Source organism: Carassius carassius, chromosome 2 (genome assembly GCF_963082965.1).
Source record: "Carassius carassius chromosome 2, fCarCar2.1, whole genome shotgun sequence".
Classification (NCBI taxonomy): Eukaryota; Metazoa; Chordata; class Actinopteri; order Cypriniformes; family Cyprinidae; genus Carassius; species Carassius carassius.
Window position 1 is genome coordinate 44,421,921 of NC_081756.1, and position 13,726 is coordinate 44,435,646.

The 13,726-nt window shown below is 37.1% G+C and overlaps 1 protein-coding gene across 6 annotated transcripts in view; it reads left to right on the top strand.

The window, feature by feature from the left end:
- Positions 1–13,726, top strand: part of LOC132110527 (myotubularin-related protein 13-like) — a 158,445-nt gene that overhangs the window by 13,929 nt on the left and 130,790 nt on the right. For all 6 annotated transcript variants that reach the window (XM_059517262.1, XM_059517219.1, XM_059517235.1 and 3 more), the window contains exon 2: positions 1,775–1,860. In XM_059517262.1, the coding sequence (XP_059373245.1) occupies positions 1,775–1,860 (86 nt within the window). The remainder of the gene's footprint in view (positions 1–1,774; positions 1,861–13,726) is intronic.

Here is a 13,726-nt window from a genome sequence, read left to right on the forward strand (position 1 = left end):
AACGTTCCACTCTTGCTGCAATGATTGACTGCACACACACACACATATACACAACACATGCTCTGGATATCACACGCACGTCGAGCAAACATCGGCCACATCATTCAGTGAAGGGAAATGACCAGCAGTGGCTTCTAATTCATCATTAACATTGAAGTATATGGAGATAAAACAATGTAAGAATCGATAACAGTATTGTTTGTCCTGAAGTTTATCGGTATTCCGGTCCAAAAAAATACCGGTTCTCGATACCCAACCCTATTTATCCAAAATTTTGTTGATTTGAGATGGTAATATATTATGCAATAAATTATGCAATTTAAAACTTTTTCATTATATATTTTTAGATTTTATGCTTGGGTGTATTATATTCATGTTATATTTGTTAATTAGTATATATGAAAGTATATCCCTAATCCATAATCTGTATATCTTTGATCTCTAATCTGGTTCGGCAGATCAAGCGTTTGAAGACACTGGGAATCAGAGACCCTGCGAATCAAAACAGAGCTTGTATCTTTCTGCAAAGTCCACATAAACCCATGAGAGACACTTAGTCTGTTTACTGTAGCTCAAACCCATGTTTTGACTTTTAAAGCTATGATTTTATCTAGATGCAGGTTGACTTTCAGCACTACTGTTTTCCAAGAAAAAAAGTGACATGTCTGTCAACTAATTCTATGATTGTATCAAAGAAAAGATATTTTGTTGATTTTTTTTTTTTTTTTAATTACGCAAAAGTGATAATTTATTCACCCACATTGCACCCCATAAACTATTCCTGTATACACTCAAAGCAAAACTAAAACCAACACAGAGATGCTCCAAAATATATTTTGCGTTCCACAGAATGCACAGAAATTCATACAGGTTTGGAATGGAATGAGGGTGAATATATAATGACAACATTTACACTTTAGGACGAACTATCCATTTAATGCCATTCACACGTCTTGGCAAACAGTTTTCCAAACAGTCAAATTGTATTTTCATGAAATTTTAACAGCCCATTTCCAAGAGCAATATCTTTATGAAGTTGTCTGTCATCTGATCAGTCATTTATTCCAAAAATGTGACCGTCCAGCAATACTTTAATCCAGTACATATCTGGCCTGTTTTGCCTATCTGTAATAACACATTGTCAGTGGTCTTTCCAAACTCAGATTATGATAAATTGTGCAGATCTCCATCATCCCCTGACCCAGTATTTACTTCTGGTTCCCTGGTTTTAGATATTATCAAAAACATAGGCAGAGATGTATTCCCCAGATAAGCATATCAATGAATGATATCTATTAGTTAATTTCTTGTGTTTGATAATGTTTTATCTCCACATCTGTGTTAATGTATGAAGCCTTAAATTTGCTTTTGAATCAGTATAGCCCGGGTCACTTTGACCTCTTATTGACTATGTGCTACATTCTTTATTTTTGGTTTACTGCCAGGGGTATTTGTGTTCATAAGGACCCGTATTGTCACATTACAATGTTTACACTAGTAAACGCTAATTGACGAAACCTTCTTGGCCCAGTGCACGAACTGCTTTCCTTGTCAACAAAAAATGGGCCAGGAAAGATGCATTTTGGACAGCAAATAGCCCAAAAGGAATGCATGAGGAGTTATTGTGCCAGTTAGGACACCTGGAATTGTGATCACGTTTAACTGTTTTTTTTTTCCAGGATTGTCCTGATATGCCCCATACTACCGTTCATGCTGTTTCAAAAATCAGCTCAACTCCGTTAATATGCTGTCTTTTTTTTTCTATATATTTTAGGATCTGGTGAAGGATGTGGCAAGATCATTCAGCGCTTCCCTAAAAAGGACTGGGATGGCACGGTGTTTCCCCAGGGTGTGGAGATGGTAAGAAATATTTTTTGTTTCTGAAAACAGAAACCCAAAAGTAGCCGTTATTTATCCATAAACAGCTGCTTTCTGGAAGTAGCTGAACAGAAAAAAACTGTATATTCTACCTCTTTGTTTTTCCTAGTTGTTCTCTATGATGGATTTTCAGTTTTTGCCATTAGTCAGCAGCGCCCACTTGATTTTAAATAGATTAAATGTGAAATTGCTGGAGAATATGCATTTTTTTTTTCTGAAATCTGTGAATACGTCTGCGCACATCCTCGGAAACTTGTATGTTTCTGATATTAGCCTTTTCTTTTGTCATCAAATGCATAATTATTGTTTACTTGAAGGTTGATCCCAGTCGCCTCCATTTGCTCTAATTGGAGAATTCCAAGCCCATCTCCTGTCCATTTCTTAAATGGTGTGCAGAAGTGCTTTGCTGTGCCTCTGTGTAATCTATTGCTCTACACACTCTGGCCTAATTAACAGACACAAATCAACTTAACTCTGGACCAAATATTTGCTTATCTGAGCTGGAGAAGAACATGCTGTACATCTCCACAGTGACAGTGGCTTTAAAGTTGTCCTGGTTCTTGAGTTAAAAGGTCAAAGTCCAGCTCAATCTTTTGGGCCGTGGCCTGGTTTACTGTTTGTTTACTTGTTTGTTTACTTGTTTATCAAGATGTAACGTGTAATTTTTGACGTTTGCATTAAATCAAAGGAAGGGCTGTGCAAAAAATCGAATGCGATTTTCATGCACATCTCATCAGTAAAGACGCTCCTGTGATTAGAAGTATATCTCCAGCACGTGCGTTTTGATCAGGGTTGCCAGGTTTTCACAACAAATCCTGCCCAGTTGCTTCTCAAAACTAGTCCAAAACTAGTCCAATTGCGTTTCCAGGAGGTTCCCCGATAAAAATTGCTTCCCGGGGTTACAATATAAGTTTTTTAGCAGGGTTGCATTAGTAAAATTCGCATTTTAGGTGCTAAATATCTCGTTATTTGTATTGGGGTCGCTTCGACCCGCGGACATGAAAAACAACCACAGACTTTGCAACACTGGTTGGCATTTACTACACCGAGCCGTAATTCACTGATAATCTACACAAAATCGATGTTAAAATCGCAGGCAATTCTTTGTCGATTTTGAAAGCGATTTTGTGTTAGTTGTCGGTAGACTATGGCTCTGTGTAGTAACTGCTGCTCCACCTGAACCAGTGTTGCCAAGTCTGCGATTGTTTTTCATGTCCGCTGTTTAAAGCAACCCCAATACAAATAACATGATATTTAGCCCCTAAAATGCGAATTTTACCAAGACAACCCTTCCAAAAAATGTATATTTTAACCCCGGGAAGCAATTTTTATCGGGGAACCTCCTGGAAACGAGATTGGGCTAGTTTTGGACTAGTTTTAAGAAGCAACTGGGCAGGATTTGTTGTGAAAACCTGGCAACCCTGATCTGAACGCACATGCTGGAGATATACTTCTAATCACAGGAGCATCTTTACTGATGAGATGCGCATGAAAATCACATTCAATTTTTTGCACAGCCCTAATCAAAGGACTGAGATGATGATCTGCACATTTTTCTTCTTTCATCCTATAAATTATCATAACATTATAATAGCATATCATTCTAAAAAGGATATGAAAAATATAAAAACTAAAGGTTCAGCTCTAATATAAAGTACACCTCTTCTGATGAGCTTGCTTTTAATTTCTCAATTAAGATTCATTTTGATAGTTTTATATTTTGAAAGACATTGAGTCACCAATGTACAGTCGTGGCCAAAAGTTTTGAGAATTACATAAATATTAGTTTTCAAAAAGTTTGCTGCTAAACTGCTTTTTAGATCTTTGTTTCAGTTGTTTACATGACATTTATGCAAAAAGTCAGTATTTGCAGTGTTGGCCCTTTTTTTCAGGACCTCTGCAATTCGACTGGGCATGCTCTCAATCAACTTCTGGGCCAAATCCTGACTGATAGCAACCCATTCTTTCATAATCACTTCTTGGAGTTTGTCAGAACTAGTGGGTTTTTGTTTGTCCACCCGCCTCTTAAGGATTTACCACAAGTTCTCAATGGGATTATGATCTGGGGAGTTTCCAGGCCATGGACCCAAAATTTCAACATTCTGGTCCCCGAGCCACGTAGTTATCACTTTTGCCTTATGGCACGGTGCTCCATCGTGCTGGAAAATGCATCGTTCTTCACCAAACTGTTGTTGGATTGTTGGAAGAAGTTGCTGTTGGAGGGTATTTTGGTACCATTCTTTATTCATGGCTGTGTTTTTGGGCAGAATTGTGAGTGAGCCCACTCCCTTGGATGAGAAGCAACCCCACACATGAATGGTGTCAGGATGCTTTACTGTTGGCATGACACAGGACTGATGGTAGCTCTCACCTTTTCTTCTCCGGACAAGCCTTTTTCCAAATGCCCCAAACAATCAAAAATGGGCTTCATCGGAGAATATGACTTTGCCCCAGTCCTCAGCACTCCATTCACTATACTTTCTGCAGAAGATCAATCTGTCCCTGATGTTTTTTTTGGAGAGAAGTGGCTTCTTTGCTGCCCTTCTTGACACCAGGCCATCTTCCAAAAGTCTTTGCCTCACTGTGCGTGCAGATGCGCTCACACTTGCCTGCTGCCATTCCTGAGCAAGCTCTGCACTGGTGGCACTCCGATCCCGCAGCTGAATCCTCTTTAGGACACGATCCTGGCGCTTGCTGGACTTTCTTGGACACCCTGCAGCCTTCTTTACAAGAATTGAACCTCTTTCCTTGTAGTTCTTGATGATCCTATAAATTTTTGATTTAGGTGCAATCTTAGCAGCTTTTACGCAATGATGGCTGCACGCGTTTCTTTGCAGGTCACCATGGTTAACAATGGAAGAACAATGATTTCAAGCATCACCCTCCTTTTAACATGTCAAGTCTGCCATTCTAACCCATCTTTGACCTTTCCATGACAAGGTTGTAAAACGTCATGATATTTAGGATTTTTTAAAAACGATTCATAATACTTAAAAATGTTTAGCAAAATAATGATAAAGTTGTGGACACTCGCATGTGTTCAAGGTGTAAAGAAAAATGTATGGTTTACAATACATTACTTTTTAAAAATCATTTAAAAAAACGTTTATGAACCAACGTGAATAGAAAGAGGATGTTTCTGAGAACATGGTATGTGTGTTTCGGAACATCGTAAACACTTTTATTTGTCATTGAGCCAAACACATACTGTTCTCTCTCTGCTCTCGTGTTTTATTAGTCATTTACGTGCAAGTGCGCCAAAGAAATATGCTTGGTTACACAATATCCTTGGTTAACAATGGTATTTATGATACATGGCTTTGCATTTGCATGTAGAAAAAGTTTGCATCAGATCCATAGAGGACATTGGCTATTCAGTGTAAGAGGCTCATTGTTCACTGTGAGGACTGATTTTGAGTCTGTTTATACTCAACTGTTGAGATGTGGCCACGAGCACTGTCTCCAATTGATTGTAGTTACTGTAATCTAAACCTTCATCTAGGAATCGGCTAATGAAGCACAGGGTCAATATCTTCCCAGCAGGTGGTTGAGTCTCTGGTCAGCCAACAGGTTATGCAGTCTGGGTCAGTCCTGGACTTTGTTGTTGTTTTAAACTTTATGAATTCTAACTGATTTATGTTTGTGATTCTAAGAGGACATGATCTTTTCCCACTCCAGGAATTAGGGTTGTTTTGACTAACAGAGACAGTGGAATTGGGTTTAACTCCATTTCCGTGGTTTGAAATACACTGAGCGGTCACATTATTTGGTGTAATACAATGAACGTCCTTTTCCTCAAGAACTGTTTGTATATCGTAAGGCTTGTATTGAGAAGAACTGGAAACATTCCATAGGGATTTTATTCAGTACTGAATCCGGGGCTTCATTAAGTCCCTGCAATTTTATGGAATGTCCCTCAGCAGTTGCAGGGCTATAGACAGTGACTGTTTTTTGAGAAAGTGCGAGTTAAAATTTGATGTGGTCACATTTGTGCGAGTGCATGGTCTGCGCAGCTCCAAAGCATCTGCTCTGGTCCATACAGCACACTGCGGAGCCGCAGCACAGGGCAATGTGAGTCAGACTTCACCAATCACGTGAAGAGACTGAGAGAGGAGATTTCAGTGCAAGTGCTTTCATTAATAAACATTGTATAAGCTAGTTTGTCAGTGCATTGTAGTTTTATTGTTATGCTTTGCAATTAAGAATAACAATGAATCCGTCTTTCAAGCATTTGTTTTAGTCTTTAAGGGGTCATATGATGCGATTTCAAGTGTTCCTTTCTCTTTGGAGTATTACAAGCTGTTTGTGAATAGATACAATCCCTAAAGTTGCAAAGACTAAAGTCTCAAACCCAAATAAATAATCTTTATAAAAGTTTAGACTTGTCCACGCCCTCCTAAAACGCCTCGTTTTATCACGCCCCACACATGTCTACGTCACAATGTGGGAAGATTTGCATAACACAGCACAAATGTTCACGCAAAGAAAGAACACGTAGCTTTGTTTTTGCTGCCACCCCCGCCGCCATGTTGTGAAGATGCTGTGTGTTTTGTTGTGAAAGCGAAAATACTTTGTTTGGCCTTCCAAAAGAGGACGCGACTAGAAATCAGTGGTTCAGTTGTATTTACAACAATGTTCTAGAACAACTAAACCTAAATATTCAGATCTGTGCAATGCATTTTATGGAGGACTGTTTCCTGATCCTGGGAGAGTAGACTACAGTTCTTACAGTTACAGTCTGTAAGTACGTTTACATATTTAAAGAATTTGCCACTGATGATTCACGATGGGAAGTCGTGGCCTAATGGTTAGAGAGTCGGACTCCCAATCGAAAGGTTGTGAGTTCGAGCCTCGGGCCGGCAGGAATTGTGGGTGGGGGGAGTGCATGTACAGTTCTCTCTCCACCTTCAATACCACGACTTAGGTGCCCTTGAGCAAGGCATCGAACCCCCAACTGCTCCCCGGGCGCCGCAGCATAAATGGCTGCCCACTGCTCCGGGTGTGTGCTCACAGTGTGTGTGTTATCACTGCTCTGTGTGTGTGCACTTTGGATGGGTTAAAAGCAGAGCACGAATTCTAAGTATGGGTCACCATACTTGGCCGAATGTCACTTCACTTCAAATGTGAGTTTTGAGAAGTGTCGAATAACACTTGTTGTTTGCTGTTTCTCCAGTCACAAATGCAGTCATGGTTTTATGTTTACGCGGTGTGATGCAAAATGATACTGTATGTGGAAAATGTGTTTTTTTAACCTTAAACCACAAAAACACATTTCATTACACCAGATACACAAAATAATGTTCTTTTTACCAACATCATATGACCCCTTTAAAAAGTGTATTGATGTAAACACAACAGACAATTATTTTTTTTCTTGCAAAACGTGACACCAAGTTTGTAAATTCTTAAGTGATAGTGAATGCTTCTGAAGCATGGCTTGAACTCCTGTTAATAATATTTAAATAACAAATAATACTGATGAAAAAGAACTGGTTGAATGTCAACCACATTTGTTACCATATAACTATAAACTACGGTAAAAGAAAAACAATTTTTCAGCATGCATTGATTAATCCCATGATGTAAAAAATAAATAAAAATGCAAGCAAATCGTGCTCGTGTGATGTTAAGCCATGAATACCCCCCTCCACCCCCCATACCGTGTTCGAAAAACAAAACTTATGTGTACTACGGAACCCCGAAAGGGAATAAATATGAGATGGGAGGAAAATAGATATTCAATATTTTCTCTTGCAGTTACATGTATATCATTGGGAAATTAATACTGTATATAAATTGTGGGCATCAGGGAGCCACTGTTATGCCTGGCCTTGAAACTGCTTTTGAATGCACAATCTCTTTTTAGTTTCACTTTCAAGATTCATGTCATACGTACTGTATTATTGGCAGTACTTACCACACATTTTGCAAAACATTCGCCATCATCCTCAGTCATCTCTCCTTATACTGTTTATGTGGTGAAATAAACAGCATGACATTTAATGTAGCTACTGTAATTTAACAGGCAACAATTAGCAATTGTCATTTATTTTCTGTCCCTTTCTGAATACATTTTCATGCTTCGGGCACAACCCCTAACTCCCCCCCTGATGTCATCGTCCATGGCGATGTTTCACTGTAGATATTTATCTGATGCCAATTTTGTAGACATTTGAAATTTACACACAGCTTATACAATACTTTTCATAATGTAGCATGTGCGCATGGTTGATTGAGGATTTAAACTATTGACATTTGGTCACCGCAACCATGAAAGCTTGTAGAGGCTTCTTACCAATGCAAAATGCAAAAAAATTAAATGAAAAATCTTTAGGTTAAAATTTAAATTATGCATTTAGCAGACTCTTTTATCCAAACCAACGTACAGTGCATTCAGACTAACTTTTTTTACCTTATGTGTTCCCTGGGAATCGAACCCACAAACTTTTGTGCTGCTAACGCAAGGCTCTACCACTGAGCCACAGGAACTCTAAAAGGTTAAATAACAAGTGGGCAAATATTTGTAGACTATTATACTTAAATCAATTAAAATATTTATTGTGCAGCCCTACCTTAATGTATCAACTTACAGGGCAGTTTATTGTACCTGAAATACATCCAGATGAATCAATATTAAATCAATTAAAATCAAGAACTTGTGAACTGGAATCTAATCGAATCATAAAATCTGTATAAATACCTGGCACTATTAGATTGTATTCTCACCAAAAGCATTCCAGTATCTGATTGAACGCAAACTGTATTTTTTTTTTTTTTCTAAATGAACTAGATTTGAAAAGCCAGGTTTGAGTACCGATTTCCATTAGTTAAGCAGCAGTAGTATTATACATATTTTGAACATCTTTAACATTTACGTTTGTTGTTATTTTTATAGTTTGCATTGTAGTGAATTATTCACATTGAAATGTTATTAGTGGTTTTATGTAAGATTAATTGCAATGCTGTTGTTTTTTTTCCATTTTCTTATCTCACATGTTGTTTTCGAGTAAGTGATAGAACAACATTGATCAAACACATTCACATCTCTTTGAACACTGCGGGACAGTGCAGTTCATAGGGTGACTGATGTATTGTTTAAAATTAGACCAGAGCTGTATGTCATTTCTGGTTAGTCATTGGGTGTGCCAGTACTCCCAGCAGACTGCAGAATTGAACCAGAAGAGTGTTTTACTGGGTTTCAGGGAACATGGCTTGAGTTCATCTTCACAGCATCATCTCCGAAGCATTCAGTAACATGTGGAGGACCTCCTCAGCATAGTTTCTGCTCCATCAGCTTACTTAAACATATCAGTATGTGCACATGTTTCTACTGATCTCCTTACCCAATGTGTTTCTTATGCTGCGAGCAGGCCTTGCATAAATTTTGGCTGAATTATGTGGTCTTAAGATTCTTTTACTGTGTTCACGTACGCTTTATCTAGTCTTTTGATGCTTATGTGCAGTTGCCGTCTAGCATCTATCTGTGTGTATTGATAGCAGAGCACACAAATATGTTGACTGTAATCCTTCATAGTGTTACAAATTTTCCTCTTATTTCCGAAAAAGTCAAATTGCATGGAGGATCCATTTAGTCTAGTTGTGTGGGTTTTCCGGTATGCTGTTTATTTTGGATGAATTGTTAAATAATGAAAATAACAAACTCATAAAAGCACATTGCTGGGGTTAAGTGCACCCAGTGTCCCCAGCACATGAAAATGAAATGACTTCCATCTTTGTAGTTTTATTGAATATTGTCTTTTAAATACCAGCCAGGCAATTTGGATTTTCGTCTTGTAAGTTATTGTTATTTACTGATGTCTACAGATTTTCTGTTTCGCTCTGTTTTCAGTTTCGGAACAGCAGAAATTCTTTCTTTACCACAACAACCCCCAGCAAACTAAATGACCACAGATGTTTCAAGTATAAAAGGATAGCAAAACACCCCATCGTGTTTACAGCTCTCATTCCAAAGGTGTTTTCAATCTCGGAGGAAGTTCGCCAGCTATTCTCCTTGCGTGCTGTTTTTTAACCCTGCCTCACATGAAGGTTCAGCTTCATGCAGATTCACTTGCTCCTTAAAGCTTAAATCACACTGGAAAAACAGTACAGGGAAACCAGTTTGAGGGGACATTGAACAGTTTGTCTAAATATGGTCCACAACTAGAGCAATGCTATCAAAAATTTGAGTCAGGCAACACATAAATAACAACTACTGGCTGGGTTAGTTGTAGGTCTTACACATTTAAGATACGGATGTTCTCTGGTTGCCTCAAAGAGATTAAGAAAATAATTAGGACCTACAAAGAGTGTAAAACATGAAAACAAGATGGATTAGTCAGTAATAAAACTAATAGTTGCTCCATTTATTTAAAAAATTTCCCTGCTTGTTTTTTAACATTTCAGATTTCATTATATGCTGTGGTATCAAGAAGAATTGGGACTTTGCATTCATGATAAAATGTCAAACCAGCTGGCATTTAATGTAGAAAAACTAAGAGTTTTCCCTGAACAAACTCCTAATTTGCTGCTTATAGTTATTAAGGTAGTTGTTAAATTTAGGTATGGGGTGGATTAAGGGATGTAAAATACAGTCATGCAGTATAAGGCATTAATATGTGCTTTATAATAAATGTACTAATAAACAGTCAATATGCTAGTAATATGCATGCTAATAAACAACTAATTAATAGCTAAAATTTGATCCTTAAAATAAAGTGTTGCTGTTTGTTATTTTTTAGGTCTGCCAGTTTTATTTTATGTTTATTTTATATTTAGAAAACCAGCACTCTTGATCATGTGATATTGCTTATTATCACACAGTACATTTTAAGTGTCCAAATAGTCTCATAACAAACATAGATTACAGTTAGGAAACGTGTCTGTTTTAATCCTCTTCGGTTCATTTTGCTCTGTGCTTTGTGAAAAAAGAAAAAGGCGTTACACAATTATACTGTGTTATGACTGTGATCATGGTTATTTTTGTTTGTAAGTTCTTTGGAACGTTATGGTTAAATGTCACAAATTTGTTGCAACATGAATTTATTCTCAGAATCTCAACCAGAGGAAAGTTGACATGCTTCACAGATAGCAAAGGAATGGCTGGCATTATGTCATGGTTTTCCTCTTGATCACGGTGGGCTGTAGGTTATGTAATAGCTGAATGCTTTTGCTTGAGTTTCTAGATTATTTACTGTCATTCTTATTGAAATATTGCATTAATAAACCAGCCTAAATCATAACTTTAGTATGTTGACACACAAATGTTCGTTTCTCATACAAACATGCATTTAATCAGAGTTTGCAGCTATATTAGTCACATTATAAGGGCTGAAGAGTCCCATACATTCTTTTATGGCTCAAATTCAATGCTGAAAGTAAGTCAGGGTCACTCAATCTCAGTGTGTGCTGCTCACATAAAAATGACTTATTAAAATACAATGTTGTATATCAGAAATGAATTAGTGATGTTACTTTTTTTTTGTTTTTTAGGCTTTGATATCCGATATGCCGATAATTTTCACTTCATCTTGCCCGATAGCCATTGTTGATACCGATATATGTGTGTGTGTGTGTGTGTGTGTGTGTATATATATATATATATATATATATATATATATATATATATATATATTAGGGCTGAAACGATTCATCAGGTTACTCGATTAACTCGATTACAGAAATGCCTTGTTAAATTCCTATGACGCACACTATACATAGAGGGATCTGACAGACCGCGCGGGGATCACACAGACCGTTGTTCAACGTTCAGGAAGCACACCATAGCGCGTGATACATTTTGAATTTAGTTGGCGCGATGGCTGAGAGTAAATAGGTCCATAAACACCAGAGAATGTCTAAAGTTTGGGATCATTACATTCTTAAAAAAGAAGAGAACAAGGTGCAATGTGTCTACTGCAAAGTAGACCTGGCATTCCACATCGGTACGACTTCAATGATTCAGCATCTGAACCGAAAACATCCACTCCATGATCGCGGCAATGCATCACATATGCTTAAACTTTTATGTAGCCACGCAACAATAATTTCAGCATGCATTCACTTTATACACCGGGACGTGATGTTGTGACGCGATTTTTTTGAACGGATGCGTCACCTAAAATGCACTGCAATACAAGTGATGCAAGCCAAATGCAGCGTTCTGTTGAAAATGAATGTATGTATTTCTGCCGTGCCAAACTGCAGTGAAGCAACTGGTCTGACTGGGGCGTCACTCTTCCTCACGCACGGCACACACAAATAGGCTCACCCCAGAAATTATATATTATTTGTTAGTAGCCTAATGGTAAATGCTGCAGGTGTAGAAATCTACATATAACAGATATTTACTTTGATGTCAGGGCATCATTTTCATTATGCATTATTTGTTTTGGTTGTTTAAAAACACACAAAATATTTATCCGATTAATCGATTAATCGCTCGATTAAGTGCTAGATTAATCGATTACAAAAAGAATCGATAGCTGCAGCCCTAAATAAATAAATATATATATATATATATATATATATATATATATATATATATATATATATATATATATATATATATATATATATATATACAATTATTTAACATTTTGGTAAGTTTTTAACAGGAACTTATTTGTTAGAATTAAACACTAATAACATTATTTTATAATGACAGTACATGAAGATTTGAAAATAACTATAAATAAACTATTTACAATAAATTAATAAACATTCTTTTTTCAAAAAGATGCAAAAATTTGGGAAATGAATAAAATTAACATTTAACATATCTTAATATCTATTTAATGATGAGTACTGAACTCACTGAGTTGGTGAATTATGTTAAATATTTAGGATTTATCCAATATTCTTTTTGTATTTATCACACTGCTTTTAATATAAATTTTATTTAGGCTTTAAGTTTTCTAAAGACTGTGCCTGATGATGGTTTCTTGATTGTTCCTCGTGTTACAACTTGCAAGTAGAAAAGCCCTAGATTTTGAGAAATTTAGCATTACATCACTTGCTCATGGGGGAAGTCGTGCCCTAATGGTTGAACTCGTAACCCAAAGGTTGTGGGTTCGAATCTCGTACCAACAGGGGTTATGCTATAGGTGGGGGGAGTGAATGTACAGTCCTCTCTCCCACCTTCAATACCATGACTTAGGTGCCCTTTCACTTTCATCAATGAGTCCTCTGCAGTGAATGGGTCCCGTCAGAATGAGAGGCCAAACAGCTGATAAAATCATGACAATAATCCATAAGCCATGAATTAATTTCTTGTGAAGCTGCACAAACTTACTGTTTGTAAGAAACTAATTTGAAGCTTTAGCTTCAAACCATTGTTTCTGGCTACAGTTCATTTAGTAAACAGCTTTCTCCGCAACAAAATAAGCCAAAACATAGCAAGGTATATAGTGAGCAATGTCAAAAGGCTGAAACATATAGGCCTGGTTTCATAGACAGGGCTTAGCCTAAACCAGGATTAGGCCATAGTTCAATTAGGACATTTAAGTAATTTTTATAAACATGCCTTAGAAAAAACATTACTGGTGTGCATCTTGAGACAAAACGAAGGCACTGATATATTTTAAGATCAATCAGTACAAGTTTCTTTCATTTGAAACAACTCAGACTTGCATTTTAGTCTAGGACTAGGCTTAAGCCTTGTCTGTGAAACCGGGGGATAGATATATAAGTTTAGTTTTTGTATAAAGGGACCTTTTTATTTTTGAGGAATGGTGTTGAAAAAACATTTAGCATGTATTCAGTGGATGCACTTTAGCTTGTCTCCTGAACTGATTGATGTTGAGTATCACTTTTTGGTGGCCGATAAACATTGATGTTAGTTGAAATACTT